The sequence below is a fragment of the Trichomycterus rosablanca genome, chromosome 17 (assembly GCF_030014385.1).
Source record: "Trichomycterus rosablanca isolate fTriRos1 chromosome 17, fTriRos1.hap1, whole genome shotgun sequence".
Classification (NCBI taxonomy): domain Eukaryota; kingdom Metazoa; phylum Chordata; class Actinopteri; order Siluriformes; family Trichomycteridae; genus Trichomycterus; species Trichomycterus rosablanca.
Window position 1 is genome coordinate 16,622,094 of NC_086004.1, and position 18,264 is coordinate 16,640,357.

An 18,264-nucleotide genomic window follows, 5' to 3' on the forward strand; every position below is an offset into this window, starting at 1 on the left:
GCTGAACAAAGCAACAGTCGCACACATGTAAAGTTTAAGGGAAACATTGAGTTTAAGGGTACAAATTTCAAAGATTTCAAGTTTGGATGATGTCGAGCTATAAGGTACCACTGTATATACACCGATCAGTCATAACATTAAAACCACCTTCTTTCTACACTCACTGTCTATTTTATCAGCTCCACTTACCATATAGAAGCACTTTGTAGTTCTACAATTACTGACTGTAGTCCATCTGTTTCTCTGCATGATTTGTTAGCCCCCTTTTATGCAATTCTTCAGTGGTCAGGACTCCCCCAGGACCACTATAGAGCAGGTATTATTCAGGTGGTGGATCATTCTCAGCACTGCAGTGACAGTGACATGGTGGTGGTGTGTTAGTGTGTGTTGTGCTGGTATGAATCAGACACAGCAGTGCTGATTGAGTTTTTAAACACCTCACTGTCACAGCTGGACTGAGAATAGTCCAACAACCAAAAAAATCCAGCCAACAGCACCCCATGGGCAGCATCCTGTGACCACTGATGAAGGTCTAGAAGATGACCAACTCAAACAGCAGCAATAGATGAGCAATCATCTCTGACTTTACATCTACAAGGTGGACCAACAAGGTAGGAGTGTCTAATAGAGTGGACAGTGAGTGGACACGGTATTTAAAAACTCCAGCAGTGCTGCTGTGTCTGATCCACTCACACCAGCACAACACACACTAACACACTACCACCATGTCATTGTCACTGCAGTGCTGAGAATGATCCACCACCTAAATAATACCTGCGCTGTGGTGGTCCTGACTATTGAAGAACAGGGTGAAAGCAGGCTAAAAAAGCATTCAGAGAAACAGATGGACTACAGTCAGTAATGTGTAGAAACAAGGAGGTGGTTTTAATGTTATGGCTGATCGGTGTATATTTGTTGTATTTTGTTTTGTATTTTGGATACAAAATTGAAAACAGTGCCAGGACACAATTAATTGCACCCATTGTTTAGTTTGAAACAAAGGACAAAATCAAAACTAACCTGTGATTAATTAGAAATTACACTCACCTATGCCTACAGTGTCAGCTCACATGACTTGAATTACCCTATGAATAGTGGTTCTGGTGCTTAAAAAGACCTGTTTAATTCTCTGTTCACAATAGCAAAGACAAGACTGCTGTCTGAGCTGACCACAAATAGTCTAAAAGGTACATTTCCAAAGCAAATTCTTGCAGCTCCTTTAACGTTACATTGGCCTCTAAGTCTGCCAGACCAGTTTTCTTTTTCTTTTTTTGTCTTTTCATCAATTTTGGAGGGATGTCCAGTGCTTGGTAATGTCAGTGTTGTACCATATTTCATTCACTTGTTGATGACAGTCTTTACTGTTTCATGGTATATACAGTGGGGAAAATAAGTATTTGATCCCCTGCTGATTTTGTAAGTTTACCCCCTTACAAAGACTTGCAGTCTATAATTTTTATGGAAGGTTTATTTTAACAGAGAGAGACAGAATATCAACAAAAAATCCAGAAAAAAAAACATTAAATAAAAGTTATAAATTAATTTGTATTTAATTAAGGGAAATAAGTATTTGATCCCCTACCAACCAGCAAGAATTCTGACCCCCACAGACCGGTTATGTGCCCATGAGGCACACAAATTAGTCCTGTCCCTGTATAAAAGACTCCTGTAACAGAATCAGTTTCTTCCGTTCAAATCTCTCGACCACCATGGGCAGACCAAAGAGCTATCAAAGGACGTCAGGGACAAGATTGTTGACCTGCACAAGGCTGAAATGCGCTACAAGACCATCAGCAAGAAGCTTGGTGAGAAAGAGACCACTGTTGGTGCGATAATTCGAAAATGGAAGAAATACAAGATCACAGTCAATCACCCTCGCTCTGGAGCTCCATGCAAGATCTCACCTCGTGGAGTAAGAATGATTCTGAGAAAGGTGAGGTCAGTCCAGAATTACACGGGAGGAGCTTGTCAATGATCTCAATGGAGCTGGCAGCACAGTCACCAAGAAAACCATTAGTAACACACTTCGCTGTAATGGATTGAGATCCTGCAGTGCCTGCAAAGTCCCTTTTCTCAAGAAGGCTCATGTACAGGCCCGTCTGAAGTTTGCCAATGAACACCTGAATGATTCCGAGAAAGCTTGGGAGAATGTGATATGGTCAGATGAGACCAAAATTGAGCTCTTTGGCATCAACTCCACTCGCCGTGTTTGGAGGCAGAGAAATGCCCAGTGGGGATGGTGTTCTTGGGGTCATATCCAGCATTTCTCTGCTCCCAGCTCCCTTGAGATCATTGACAAGCTCCTCCCGTGTAATTCTGGACTGAATTATTATCGTGCCAACAGTGGTCTCTTTCTCACCAAGCTTCTTGCTGATGGTCTTGTAGCCCATTTCAACCTTGTGCAGGTCTACAATCTTGTCCCTGACGTCCTTTGATAGCTCTTTGGTCTTGCCCATGGTGGTCGAGAGATTTGAACGGAAGAAACTGATTCTGTGACAGGAGTCTTTTATACAGGGACAGGGCTAATTTGTGTGCCTCATGGGCACACAACTGGTCTGTGGGGGTCAGAATTCTTGCTGGTTGGTAGGAGATCAAATACTTATTTCCCTTAATTAAACACAAATTAATTTATAACTTTTATTTAATGTTTTTTTTCCTGGATTTTTTGTTGATATTCTGTCTCTCTCTGTTAAAATAAACCTTCCATAAAATTATAGACTGTTCAAGTCTTTGTAAGGGGGTAAACTTACAAAATCAGCAGGGGATCAAATACTTATTTTCCTCACTGTATGTTATGCTTTGCAAATTTGTGTACCATTCTCTTAAATTATACTTAGGTTTACTGAGAGCTCTTTGCAGACCATGACTTTTGCTTTACGATGCAACTAAGTAAATGTCAGGAAAATCCTACTCAAAGAGCTAAACTTTATATGGGATCAATCAGTCATTTTAACTGATGGTTTGTGTGTAGTGACTACTATTTACCATGAGTTCAAATGTGATTGGTTAATTCTGAACACAGCCACACACCCCATTATAAGATTTATGTACACTGCAATCACATTTATTTTTTTATTTTTTACCTTAAACAATTTCAGTTTGTTTTTCAGTTGAATTGTACAGAATATCGTACAAATATTTTCCTTTTTTGACAATTCATTCTACTTTTGGACTTAGACCTTCAACATGTGGAAATACCAAGGTCAAAGGTCACTTTACATACACAGCCAAAATGTGAAAGACTGCAGACTATCACACCACAGATACTTTGTCTTTAAAACCTCTACATTAAAGTCTTTTTAAAGTCAACCTATAATTCGTTAATAAAAAACTGCATTTTCAAAAAATATTGTATGATTCTGAAAAAAAAAAAAAAAAAAAAAAAAACATCCCAAGGTACCAGACCTAGCCAAACACGCACGCACGCACACACCCACACACACACTTGTGTCTCTCATTATCAAGACATGATGTAGCTGATAGGTACACCAGACAAAATTATTGATGGCAGAACCTGTAGGTTTTTCTATATTTATAAAAAAAAAAAAAAAAAAAAAAAAACCCTGACAGATATTCCAACCCACATCCACCCTACCCAAAGTCAAGTCTCTCGGGTCTCTTATTCTTGAGACTGAATGTCCAACATTATCTCAGCCATGCCAGTCAGCTTGGTTTCTTCCAGGGCACTGATTAGGCGCCCTAGCCTCGCACTCCGTCCTTCTGACTGGATGAAGCGTCCCAGTAGCTGATAGGCCTGTTCATAAAGACCTTCTCTTTCATACTCATATGCAAGATTATCGATAGCAGGGCCTTTCAGTGCCCGGCAGGTCTTCTGTAAAACTCTTCCCACTCGTTTCCAGTCGCGACCCACAAGTGAGGCAAAGCGCTGCTGATCTGATGATGTCAACTGCCTGTCATCTTCAAGAATACAAAGAACAAAAAATTAAAAATGATGCACTATTTTTGTAAATATATACTGGTGCTGGTCATAAAATTAGAATATCATGAAAAAGTTGATTTATTTCAGTAATTCCATTCAAAAAGTGAAACTTGTATATTATATTCATTCATTACACACAGACTGATATATTTCAAATGTTTATTTCTTTTAATGTTGATGATTATAACTGAAAACTAATTAAAATATTACTTAAGACCAATACAAAAAAAGGATTTTTAGAAACGTTGGCCAACTGAAAAGTATGAACATGAAAAGTATGAGCATGTACAGCACTCAATACTTAGTTGGGGCTCCTTTTGCCTGGATTACTGCAGCAATGCGGCGTGGCATGGAGTCCATCAGTCTGTGGCACTGCTCAGGTGTTATGAGAGCCCAGGTTGCTCTGATAGTGGCCTTCAGCTCTTCTGAATTGTTGGGTCTGGCGTATCGCATCTTCCTCTTCACAATATCCCATAGATTTTCTATGGGGTTAAGGTCAGGCGAGTTTGCTGGCCAATTAAGAACAGGGATACCATGGTCCTTAAACCAGGTACTGGTAGCTTTGGCACTGTGTGCAGGTGCCAAGTCCTGTTGGAAAATGAAATATCCATCTCCATAAAGTTGGTCAGCAGCAGGAAGCATGAAGTGCTCTAAAACTTCCTGGTAGACGGCTGCGTTGACCTTGGACCTCAGAAAACACAGTGGACCAACACCAGCAGATGACATGGCACTCCAAACCATCACTGACTCTGGAAACTTTACACTGGACCTCAAGCAACGTGGATTCTGTGCCTCTCCTCTCTTCCTCCAGACTCTGGGACCTTGATTTCCAAAGGTAATGCAAAATTTACTTTCATCAGTGTGAAATTTTCATAATGTGCTTGGACACAGAGCTCTGTGAACAGCCAGGCTCTTTAGCAATGACCTTTTGTGTCTTGCTCTCCTTGTGCAAGGTGTCAATGGTCGTCTTTTGGACTACTGTCAAGTCAGCAGCCTTCCCCATGATTGTGTAGCCTACAGAACTAGACTGGAGAGACCATTTAAAGGCCTTTGCAGGTGTTTTGAGTTAATTAGCTGATTAGAGTCTGGCACCAGGTGTCCAATATTGTACCTTGTCACAATATTCAAATTTTCTGAGATACTGAATTTGGGGTTTTCATTAGTTGTCAGTTATAATCATCAACATTAAAAGAAATAAACATTCGAAATATATCAGTCTGTGTGTAATGAATGAATATAATATACTTTTCACTTTTTGAATGGAATTACTGAAATAAATCAACTTTTTCATGATATTCTAATTTTATGACCAGCACCAGTATATTGTTGTAAATAAATCTATATTACCAGCATTGTTAATGTATTCATATTGTACATTTCAATACAAATATTACACTATATTGCCAAAAGTATTCGCTCGTCTGCCTTCACATGCATATGAACTTGAGTGACATCCCATTCTTAATCCATAGGGTTTAATATGTCGTCGACCCACCCTTTGCAACTATAACAGCTTCAACTCTTCTGGGAAGGCTTTCCACAAGGTTTAGGAGTGTGTTTATGGGAATTTTTGACCATTATTCCAGAAGCGCATTTGTGAGGTCAGACACTGATGTTGGATGAGAAGGCATGGCACGCAGTCTCCGCTCTAATTCATCCCAAAGGTGTTCTATCGGGTTCAGGTCAGGACTCTGTGCAGGCCAGTCAAGTTCTTCCACACCAAACTTGCTCGTCCATGTCTTTATGGACCTTGCTTTGTGCACTGGTGCGCTGTCATGTTGGAACAAGAAGGGGCCATCCCCAAACTCTTCCCAGTTGGGAGCATGAATTTGTCCAAAATCTCTTGGTATGCTGAAGCATTAAGAGTTCCTTTCACTGGAACTAAGGGGCTGAGCGCAACTCCTGAAAAACAACCCCACACCATAATCCCCCCTCCACCAAACTTTACACTTGACACAATGCAGTCAGACTAGTACCAATCTCCTGTCAACCGCCAAAACCAGACTCGTCCATCGGATTGCCAGATGGAGAAGCGTGATTCGTCACTCCAGAGAACACGTCTCCACTGCTCTAGAGTCCTGTGGCGGCATGCTTTACACCACTGCATCCAACGCTTTGCATTGCGCTTGGTGATGTAAGGCTTGGATGCAGCTGCTCGGCCATGGAAACCCATTCCATGAAGCTCTCTACACACTGTTCTTGAGCTAATCTGAAAGCCACATGAAGTTTGGAGGTCTGTAGCGATTGACTCTGCAGAAAGTTGACGACCTCTGCACACTATGCGCTTCAGCATTCGCTGACCACGCTCTGTCGTTTTACGTGGCCTACCACTTCGTGGCCAAGTTGCTGTCATTTCCAATCGCTTCCACTTTGTTATACCACTGACAGTTGACTGCGGAATATTTAGTGGAAATTTCATGACTGCACAGGAGGCATCCTATCACGGTACCATACTGGAATTCACTGAGCTCCTGAGAGCGACCCATTCTTTCACAAATGTTTGTAGAAGCCATGCCTAGGTGCTTGGTTTTAAACACCTGTGGCCATGAAAGTGATAACACATGAATTCAATTATTTACATGGGTGAGTGAATACTTCTGGCAATATAGTGTATAGCCCATTTCTTAAAAAATTTTTTTGTAACATTTTGAAAATGTATTAAAAACAAAAGTGTTATTTGGTAATTCTGTTAAACCTTTATTTAACTGAAATTAGGAACTTGATGCCTGCAACTCTGGGACCCTACCACTGGTTCAGCTCACCCTTCCTATTAACAGGGGTAATGGAATTTGGGAGAAATAATGAGTCCATGCAAATGGTTTTACAACGCCTTATATCAGAGACCATGCAGTTTCACGAGATGGTTTTCAACATCCAAACTTCATCTCAAAGCCAAAGCAGTTCTACAACTTCATTTCATACGTCTAAGCTGCAGCAAAACTCACCCTGCAGTACATCTTAACCAGCAGTACTTACCATCCACCACTGTCTCCATCTTCCACTTCTGCCAACACCTTCTCACAAACCTGCTGTAATCACCAACAGCGCAAAACACCAGCATCTCCAGCAGCTCAACCACCTTTTCTCCAGTCTGCGTCTGCACACTAGAAGCTCCTGCTTCAAACATTTGTGCTTCAAAATTTTCTACAGTCCCAGAATAAGTCTCTTTTTTGCCCTTCCAACATCTTAGCTCAGACTGCCACAAGCATCAAAGATTCAAATACCAAGGATTCACTTCACCCGCTCCGCTCCCAAATCAAAAGTTAATCTCCATGCATATCAAAACCCAAAGGAAACACAAAAAAATTAAACGTTGTTTCTCAGACCATTGCAATGACAATGCCATGCAAACAAAAAACACCTATATTTAGAGAAAACCCCACCCACAAATGCCTCCAACAATAATATTAGCCCTTCTTCAACATGAAAAGCCTCCATCCATCAATTTACCCAGCATTCAGCCTTGTCTACGGGCTAGAAAATGCCATCCTTTACTACAACCACACACCATACACTAATTAGTACTACCAAAATAGTCACAAATAATCACCCATTTTATGTATCCCTACCTCCTCCCACCATCTTGCTCCATTCATTCCAATCAGCCACTAAAATTAAAGAGGAAGAGGATGGCAAAAGAAAAGATGTCCTGGAGAAACACTGTCCATATGGTTAGCAGAACTCTGAAACAACTTGGTGGCACTCTATTCCCCTATTCACCCAAACCCTACCCCTATTTATTCTACCCATATTCAACCCAATCTAGCCTTATCCACCCCCAGCTTTTCATGTTTTTTTTTTTGTTTTTTTTTTAAGGAGCCCGGGCTCCTTTTCCATCTCATTCCTCAGCGCCCATTTCATCCCATTCCCTACCCCCACTCATTAAACCTAATACACAGAACAGGAAACTGCAATGGCACTTTCCAAAACAGAACTGATACATAATAGCGCACACACCATGCCCTTAGATACATATTTCCAGTATTATAAAAGAAACTATAAAAGAGACTTTTAGGGAACCAGGTGTCTGTTATGTAAATAGCCGTAAATGCTAACATGACTTAAACAAACTTCCATTATTTAACAACAGCCCTCCGACACACAAAGGAGGCAAGTTTAGCTCTTGACCTTACTGTCACCCCACGTCACCTCTTCAACCATAATTTGTGTCCTTCTGCCTTTATCTCCCAACCCTTTCCATTTCCAACCCCACATAAATTCTTCCTACTTGCCCAAATCTTCACTCCCTATCTCCTTCTTCTCTGATCTCTAACATCATAAATGTCTTGCCAAACCCTAATGTGTTTGCTACCCTCCCACTCAACACTGCTACCAATACCTTACTCTCTTCTCTTTCATCATCACTTGACCAGCTTTTTCCTCTCTCCCTTAAAAAAAAACCTTTGCACCCTGCTCCTTGGCTTTCAGATGCATTGTGCAGCAACAGAAGAGATGAGCAGTTGAGAGACAGTGGAGGAAATCTAAACTTAACATTGACCTCTCCTACCACTCTCTCTTGTCCAAGTTCTCATTTGACATGACTGTCCAAGACATCTTTTGCCTAGGCCTCATCTTTAAATCAACCTGGCTTAAAATGAACGCAACAATTACACAATCCCAAAAAAAAAAAAAAAAAAAAAATAACTTTCACAGAACTATCAATCTACTAGATCTGGACCAACAGAAACAGTGAAAGATTCTCCTTTCTTGGGGGCCTTACCCTACAAAGATGCGTGCAAACAACCAACACTAATCAAACAGGAGCCGGAGAAGTAGTACTTTAGGAGTCACTTTACAAAGTTTACTGCTGCATCAACAAATGCAACCTGAAACTCTTTTTAAAAAAAAAAAAAAAAGAGAAAGCTGTTCATCAATTCTACACAGAAATGCCCTAGAGTTCTCTGGGCTTGACATAGAAACTTGTGCTGTGGTCAGATAAAAAATGGTCATTGAGTTCTCTTTGCAAAAGGTGAAAAAGAACACCCTGAATATTATCAGTTAAAGATGCAAAAGCCATCAGCTGTCATGGTATGGGGTGTATCAGTGCCAATGGCAGGGGTGACTTGCATATGTGTGAAGGTATCATTGATGTGAAGGCATATATTGGGATTTTAGAGAGACACATGCTGCCATCAAGGTGATGTCTTCTGCCGATAAGTCAACGATTATTTCAGCAAGATGATGCCAGGCCTCATTCTGTATGCACTACAAAAGTAGACACAGAATGCGTGTGCGTGACTGACCTACCTGCAGACCAGATCTGTCTTTTATTGAAAATGTATGGTGCAGCATAAAAAGGAGAATCAGACGATGGCGACCACAGACTGGTGCACAGCTAAAGTCACGTATCAAGCAAGAACCAGTAAAAATTCCACTTGCAAAACCACAACAATTAGTGAGTTTAGTTCCCAAAACATTAAAACATCTCATTATTAGAAAAGGTCATGAAACAGAGATACACACACCTCTTTCCCAACTTTTTTGGTGTTTTGTAGGCATCAAATTCCAAATATGTTTATATTTACAAAATACAGTGATGTGAATCAGTGAAAACATTGGAAGTCTTTTCTTTTTGCTTTCATCAACAAGTGCTGATGAAGTATATGTATCTAATAAAGATGTCAGTAACTTAAAATAGCATTTAAAAATCCCAACAACAATGCTGCATGTAATACACTCATACCAGAACAACATACATTACCATTTAATTACCGTATTAGTGTCAATGAATGGTCCACCACTCAATTATCATCTGGTCATTGAGGGTCCTAACAGGATTTTATCTATCACCAACTGCATCTTGGCTTCAGCCAATTGTGTTTTTGAACGGCGAGCTAGGTAAGTAAGTAGCACTGCTGAAATTTTTATTTGAGAGCTTGAGAAAAGGTGGTCATATAGTGGTAATCTATTTAATTACTTCTTTTAAAGTGAAACAAACACTTGGACAAAAATACAATTTCAGAGAAAATTACATACAGTAAATATTGTTTGGAATGAAGCAAAAACAATCTACAGCTTGTGCTTTACAGTATAATATAATCTTTATTATACTTACTGAACAAACGTTTTTGGAAGAGGAAGCAGTTTACTGGCACTTCTTGTGGTGTCTGACTAGATGGTGCATAGCTATTCTGAAGCTGTTGCTCAAGCTGTGTGACCTCATCATCACGCAAACGCACGGGCTATACACCAAAAAGAAAACAAGTTGTAGTGCTAATTAGATTAAGTAAAACAAGTTAAAGAACAGAGAAGTTAGCTTAAACTCACCTGGAAATTGAATTTATTTACCTGAATGTTGTTAACATAAGGCTGAGGGATCAGGCATTTAAAAGCAACCTAAGACCCTTTTCTTTGAAGTCCTTGAATATTTTTATTAAGGATATTGTCCATTGAAGGGGTAAAATACCCTAAATGTTTGACAAAAACATTTGACCACATTTGTGTTCTTGAATTGCATATCCTAACTTTTGTTGATGTGTTGAAGGCATCAATTAATTTTAAAACCATTAATTTACCAAAATCAGGTAATAAGGTAAGGCATGTTTTGATTTAAAAAATTTTTTTTATTTTTTTTATTTCACACTGTTGAGAGAAAAAAAAAATCACATGCCCTAAAGGGCAGTTCACAGAGATTAAGCCCCTTTAGCCTCTAGCCCTGTTTAAATGGGCATGGAGAATCACCAGCTGTAGTCAATTATAATCCCTAACAAGCAGTTAGTGGGCCATCGGCAGAAGTTAAATAACATACTAGTTTAATAATAAAGCAATAAGCCACGAGAGACCGTGCGTTACTGCGATTTTATGACGGGGAAGAATGTTTTGTATGTTTGTATGTTTTGTAGGATGTTTATATATGTTCATATTATAAAATATAATAAAATACAACAATGTTCAATAAATAAATGCTTTTATTTACAAAAACACTTACAAAAAGCATTCTTCCGCGAAATCACGTAGTCCGTTAACAGTGTTGCTAGGCAACATGACGGCGAACATAACATTCACTTTTTCTTTTCAGTGGCGTATTAATATGGAATGATGTGAGGTGGTCATAGGTGTGTGTTTATCGGAGATTTTACAACGGCTTCGAACGCGGCTCAGATTTTAGGACCGGAACTATCCGTTTTATAATAATCTTTTTATGATTCCAAATTAGGAATGTAAATTTTGCTATTTTCTTTTAAGCGATAACAGACAAGCTTGTATTGTTTGTTTGTTTATTAGGATTTAAACGTCATGTTTTACACACTTTGGTTACATTCATGACAGGAACGGTAGTTACTCATTACACAAGATTCATCAGTTCACAAGGTTATATGGAACACAGTCATGAACAATTTAGTGTCTCCAATTCACATCCACTTGCATGTCTGTGGGAGGAAACCGGAGCACCCGGAGGAAACCCACGTGGACACGGGGAGAACATGCAAACTCCACACAGAAAGGACCCGAACTGCCCCACCTGGGGATCGAGCTTATAGTGTCCCATTAAACTACAAAACATCAATTTTCATGTGAACAAGTCAGTATTCTTAAAAGTAATATAAAACAGAGTAACATCATGGCAGTAATGCAGAACAGTAAGATAAACATAGATACTGTGAGCAGAACCAGTTCAGTGATCAAAATGTAGATTCTAAATGCTGGCCCATGGTCAGTATTTTAAAGCTTTTTTTTTTGTTGCTTTTTTTAAATTGCTAATGATATAATTGCCATTTTTACCCAACAATCTACAATGAATCACCCAAAATGACAAAGTAAAAACTTGAGAAATTTAAAATAAAAAAAAAGTTACAATTCTTATTCACAAAAGTTTAGAAACCTTTTATTTAATAATTTGTAGAAACCACTTTGGCAGCAATTACAGCTGCAAGTCTTATTAAATTCATCTTCACAAACTGTGCATAGCTGTATTTCAGCAGCTTATCTCATTCTTCATGGCGAATTCTCTTAAGCTTTGTCAGACTGGATGTCTGTGTACTGCCATCTTCAGGTCTCTCCACAGAGGTGTGTGAGGGGTTTAAGTCTGGACTTCGGCTGGGTCGCTCTAAGACATAATTCAGAGACTGGCACCAAAGCTACTCCAGTGCTGTTTTGGTTGTATATTTCAGATCATAGTCATATTAAAAAGATAACATAGCCCCAGTATGAGTTTGTGTGTGCTCTGAAAGAGATTTTCTTCAAAAATGTTTCTGTATTTGACTGCATTTTCATGTCCCTCAGTTCCTATCAGTGTTCCTGTCCCTGCCATGTAGAATCCCCCCTACAGCCTAATGCGGCCACCATATGTCCATCCAATAGTTTCTCTAATCTCTGGACAGGACATTTGGAGCTTTTTTAAGTGATCAGTGAATTCTGTCTTACCTCCCTGACAAAGGACCTCTTTGCCCAGATGACTGATTTGGCCAAATATCCAATTCTTGAAAAGCTTATTGTTTTGCCAAGATACTTTTTTGTCAAAATTACTGGCCAACTGTGATCTGAATACAATTGTTAATAACAATATTTTTGTCTTATTAGTAAAAAACCCCAAAACAAACTCATTATGGGTATTTAGGTGTAGACTGAGTGGTAAACAAAGCAATTACATCCATGCAAAATCAAATCCTCAATACAACAAAGTGTGCAAAAGGGGTTTAATACTTAATATCGATTCAACTTTCCGATTCAACTCAAAAGTAGTACTTCATCCTGTTTAACTGTGCTACTATTTTAATTTACTTGACATGATTATAAAAATATTGAGGCTTAACAAAGCTCTCTTTCCGAAATTCATTTAATAACTGCTAATCATGTCTCCTGTGTAGTGTCATTTCCACTGTTGCCTCTGCAATGCTAAATGTGGGTCTGAACCACAATCTTTGTAAACCTGCTTGCAACAATGTTTGTTAATAATGCTAGAAACAAAAAACCAAACTAGTACTAAATAATGTAACAGTTTTTTGCAGTGTTAGTCTATTTGGTAACTTAAATCTGTTTAATCTAACTGACAATCACTGAAATTCTAGGCGAAACTGGGTGTACACAAAGGGGTATATTTTTGTTTGCTTAATTTTAGCTTTTATTCTAGTACTATTTACATTTTTACTATGCTACAAGAAAGAATGCTTTGCAAAGAAAAAGGTTAAAACTATGTTTCATCATATTGGAACCAGATTTAAGAAAAAGCATAAACGTTTCTACCTGGGACTGGTATACATGTTGTAGACAGAGTTCTGGGTCTTGAAGGTTGTTGTCCAGGTTATGTGACCCAGCCTTAAGCATGGCTTCCAATGCAACATTATCAGGAAGGGTCAGCAAACGGGAGGTATGCTGAGACAAAGACTGAAGAAGTGAGCCACAGGAGTAGCTGTCCAGAAAGCGCTTACAAGGAGTGATGTCCATAAACTTGATTTCCACACCCAGAGAGGGATCAGCATCATGTAGTTTTAGGATTTCATAACCGTCTAGCCCACCTGTAACATCTGATATACAATACCCTAACTTCAACAACACAAAACTCATACCAATTAATATACTGGTGCTGGTCATAAAATTAGAATATCATGAAAAAGTTGATTTATTTCAGTAATTCCATTCAAAAAGTGAAACTTGTATATTATATTCATTCATTACACACAGACTGATATATTTCAAATATTTATTTCTTTTAATGTTGATGATTATAACTGACAACTAATGAAAACCCCAAATTCAGTATCTCAGAAAATTAGAATATTGTGACAAGGTACAATATTGAAGACACCCGGTGCCACACTCTAATCAGCTAATTAACTCAAAACACCCACCTGCAAAGGCCTTTAAATGGTCTCTCAGTCTAGTTCTGTAGGCTACACAACCATGGGGAAGACTGCTGACTTGACAGTTGTCCAAAAGACGACCATTGACACCTTGCACAAGGAGGGCAAGACACAAAAGGTCATTGCTAAAGAGGCTGGCTGTTCACAGAGCTCTGTGTCCAAGCACATTAAGGCGAAGGGAAGGAAAAGATGTGGTAGAAAAAAGTGTACAAGCAATATGGATAACCGCACCCTGGAGAGGATTGTGAAACAAAACCCATTCAAAAATGTGGGGGAGATTCACAAAGAGTAGACTGCAGCTGGAGTCAGTGCTTCAAGAACCACCACACACAGATGTATGCAAGACATGGGTTTTAGCTGTCGCATTCCTTGTGTCAAGTCACTCTTGAACAAGAGACAGCGTCAGAAGCGTCTCATCTGGGCTAAAGACAAAAAGGACTGCTGAGTGGTCCAAAGTTATGTTCTCTGATGAAAGTAAATTTTGCATTACCTTTGGAAATCAAGGTCCCAGAGTCTGGAGGAAGAGAGGAGAGGCACAGAATCCACGTTGCTTGAGATCCAGTGTAAAGTTTCCAGAGTCAGTGATGGTTTGGAGTGCCATGTCATCTGCTGGTGTTGGTCCACTGTGTTTTCTGATGTCCAAGGTCAACGCAGCCGTCTACCAGGAAGTTTTAGAGCACTTGATGCTTCCTGCTGCTGACCAACTTTATGGAAATGCAGATTTCATTTTCCAACAGGACTTGGCACATGCACACAGTGCCAAAGCTACCAGTACCTGGTTTAAGGACCATGGTATCCCTGTTCTTAATTGGCCAGCAAACTCACCTGACCGTAACCCCATAGAAAATCTATGGGATATTGTGAAGAGGAAGATGCGATACGCCAGACCCAACAATTCAGAAGAGCTGAAGGCCACTATCAGAGCAACCTGGGCTCTCATAACACCTGAGCAGTGCCACAGACTGATGGACTCCATGCCACGCCGCATTGCTGCAGTAATCCAGGCAAAAGAAGCCCCAACTAAGTATTGAGTGCTGTACATGCTCATACTTTTCATGTTCATACTTTTCAGTTGGCCAACATTTCTGAAAATGTTCTAATTCTAATTTTCTGAGATGAATTTGGGGTTTTCATTAGTTGTCAGTTATAATCATCAACATTAAAAGAAATAAACATTTGAAATATATCAGTCTGTGTGTAATGAATGAATATAATATACAAGTTTCACTTTTTGAATGGAATTACTGAAATAAATCAACTTTTTCATGATATTCTAATTTTATGACCAGCACCAGTACGTAAGCAATATGTCAAATATCAATATAGTTTGTAAATCCTTTGGAATTACATGGATTTTAAAGTAATTTTGGTGAACAGAGCAGTGTGGGCATTTCCTCCCCTTTCTTCCAATTTAGTCATTTTCAGTCACCTGTTACAATTCCCTTGCTGCTTGCACCACCCCCATGCTAGCCGAGGAGAGCCACGAGCTATTAAGTGTCCCCTCTGACATGTGCAGTCATCGATTTTCACCTGTTAGCAGCAAACTCTTACAGAGACACTTTCTGACAAAACTAATAAAATAAAGGGTTTTTTTTTTTTATTGATCACACTGTTTAATCATTTACAGACCAGGGTGAAAAAAGTAGAGCCTAATATCCTGTATCTGCAAAACAAATTGACATAATACGAGGAGTTATCTGCTGACCATTCTGTTGTTGTTTACTTACATGTGTTTAGGTAATTGTTTTGTTGCATCATCAACTTTTATTAAACTGAAACCTCCCATAAAATTCTCTTTTTATGCTTGGTTGAAATACTCAGGTCTATAATGTTTGGAGACATTGTTATGTATCAGATGTCTTAAATTAAATTGCATCAATCCAAAACTGACACAGAAGCATTGCAGAAAATCCAGATGAACTTATGTAAACTTTAGACAGGCAGCATTTAGTTAATGCTGACACGTAAAAAATTCCAAAGGGTCTACAAACCTGGCTGCTACCATTATGTCTCCTCTAATGCACCCACCTGAAAGAGTCAGTTTGATGGCCTTGAAAATGCTGAACTTTCCCTGTTGATCTTTGTAGATGGTGACTAGATTATGTACTTGACTGCAACATTGCAGAAACAGCACAACACATCCTGACCATGCACGATCATCTGTGCTGTTTAAATCCAAGTTCTTCAATACAGTAAGACCAACAGTGATAACAGAAAATAATGACAAATTATTAACAATACACAAACATCAGTCCTAACAGTAAATACGGGTGCCAGCAAAAGCCAGGTATGAGTACCGTGAGGTCAGTGCTGTCCATTTTCTGAGCATTCCAAAGTCCCCAGCTTCTCTCAGTGCCTGCACAAGCAACACAAATCATGCGTCAAATTCGAACACCACATTGTTTATCAAAGCTTTCAAAGAAATGGGACATGGGACAAATTCTACAAGGTCAAAATGTAAATTTATTCTGTGTAAAATAATTTATTTAAAATTATTAAACAATACTAAACAGAAAAAGCTTGAGCTTTATAAGTCAAAGCAAACGCATTTACATGAAATAAGCAATGGAGGGTTAAATGTCTTGCTTATGGTACAGTGAATGTTAATGTACATAAAAAGTTAAAAGTTTAAAATAATTGTTAAAATAGAAAGCTCTGCCTTATTCACAAACATATTTAAATTTAGTATTAAAGAATTAGAATTTATGCTATATTGTTATATATGTTATATTTTTCAAGTAGTGCCTATAGTGTTTTGGGCCTTTATGCATACAGTAATTAACTGGAGAGCCTCGACACAAAAAAGGTTAGGAATTCCTGCACTAGCCCACCCCCTTAAGTCTTAGCAGTACTCCTAGCCTGGTCAAGACTTTAACATACACAACTGGTCAAGTCTGGCAGGTTTCCTACTATCTGGTCAAAGCAATGCAGAGGTATACTAGTTGGGGTAAAGAAGTGGCCATTGGCTTCACATGTGTTGTACTGCTAGTAGCTGTCATTAAATATAATTTAATGGAAACTAAAAAAGTAATAAGGAAAAAAATGAGTAAAATAAATAGAAATAGAAAAGTATTAAGTAAATTATCCCTATTTTATATCTTATATACAGCTCTGGTTTTACTATTGATAGATATGTGCTTGAGTAAAATGAACATTTTTGCTTTATTGTATAAACTACTAACCAAAGTACTTTCCCAAATAAAATTACTTTCATTTAAAGCATTTATCTGCAGAAAAGGACAACTGATTTAAATAAAAAGATGCAGTCTGATAAGACCTTAAATAAAACAAAGAAAACAAGTTTATATTTATTGTCCTGCTGCATGACCTTATTTCTCTGCCAATAAATCTTAAATTGAATCCTTCTTTTCCTCATTTAAATATTTTCTTTTCCACTCTTTTCACAGGGTCAGTGATTATTTTTTGGTTCTATTGCCAGAAGACAGATATGACCACAGACTGGTGATTTAAAAATTGTTCCTTGTTAAGTTTGGTACAAGCAATGATTTAAGCAGTACTTTAAGAATTAGGTGTGCCTGTGTTGGATTTCAACAGACACTGGAAGGAAATGGCTGCCATATATGTAGAGATGCTGATTTAAGCAAGAAACTGGAGTGATCTAGTAATTTTTAATCAGACCTTTATGTAAACCACAACTGAAGTGCAGGGGCACATCAAGCTCTAGCAACATAAAGAAAGTAAAGTAGGAAACTGCACATTTTAAAAAGCTTTTTAATAGCTTTTACTGGGTCATATTTCACACACAAAGTGAGGTCATCTCACACAGGTTTCTACGCTGCACATGCTGATAGTTCTTTATAACCACTAGAGGCCTGCAGTTGAAATTTGAAGCATCGAAAGTAAACCAGTTCATTTAAACTGTGCTTTGGCTGGATCGCCATATGAGACTTCATAATTGCCATCACTATTTTCAGGTCATAGAACACGACCCTAAAAAACGTCATGTGAACTTCAGAACTTTTGATTGAAACAACAAATTTAACACTAAACAATATTAATAATGATGTATTTTAAAAAGCGTGGATTTATTAATGAAACTAAAAAACTATTATTTTCTTTAACACTGGTATTTGACAGGCAAACTGAAACTGTCACAAAGCTAATATGCTACTTTTCCAAGTTAACCAAAATGATGTAGTTCGTTTCATCCTACTGTACTAAAACTACATTTAATCAGAAGTAATTGAACTACTCACGCCAATCAAAATTGCCTTAACACGATTCCAATACCACGATGACTCCGGAGTAACTAATAAAAGTTTAAAAAGTCGGAGAGAACACAACGGAGACGTTGGGCCGCAATTGCACACTTCACGTAAGCATTGGCTGAGCTCTGATTGGCTGAGAAGTCTGTGTTCAACAACCTGATTGGTTAAAACCTTTTTTCTCAGCGCTGTCTAGATTTTTAGCGTACCAACGGAACTGTTGGAGAAGGCGGAAGCGGAGAAAAACTGTCGCTTGTTAGAGTAGGACAAATGTACCAAAGTAGGTCTACTAAACCTC

General features: G+C 38.6%; 1 protein-coding gene across 1 annotated transcript; it reads right to left on the minus strand.

Moving 5' to 3' along the window:
* Positions 1-3,357: 3,357 nt before the first annotated feature.
* Positions 3,358-18,068, minus strand: tradd (tnfrsf1a-associated via death domain). Its single transcript, XM_063012949.1, has 6 exons — positions 17,958-18,068; positions 16,038-16,096; positions 15,769-15,922; positions 13,124-13,404; positions 9,996-10,122; positions 3,358-3,918 (listed from the first exon to the last, which is right to left on the minus strand). Exons 2-6 carry the CDS (start codon positions 16,056-16,058, stop codon positions 3,620-3,622), a joined length of 882 nt encoding a protein of 293 aa, XP_062869019.1. The 5' UTR covers positions 16,059-16,096; positions 17,958-18,068; the 3' UTR covers positions 3,358-3,619.
* Positions 18,069-18,264: the final 196 nt, after the last annotated feature.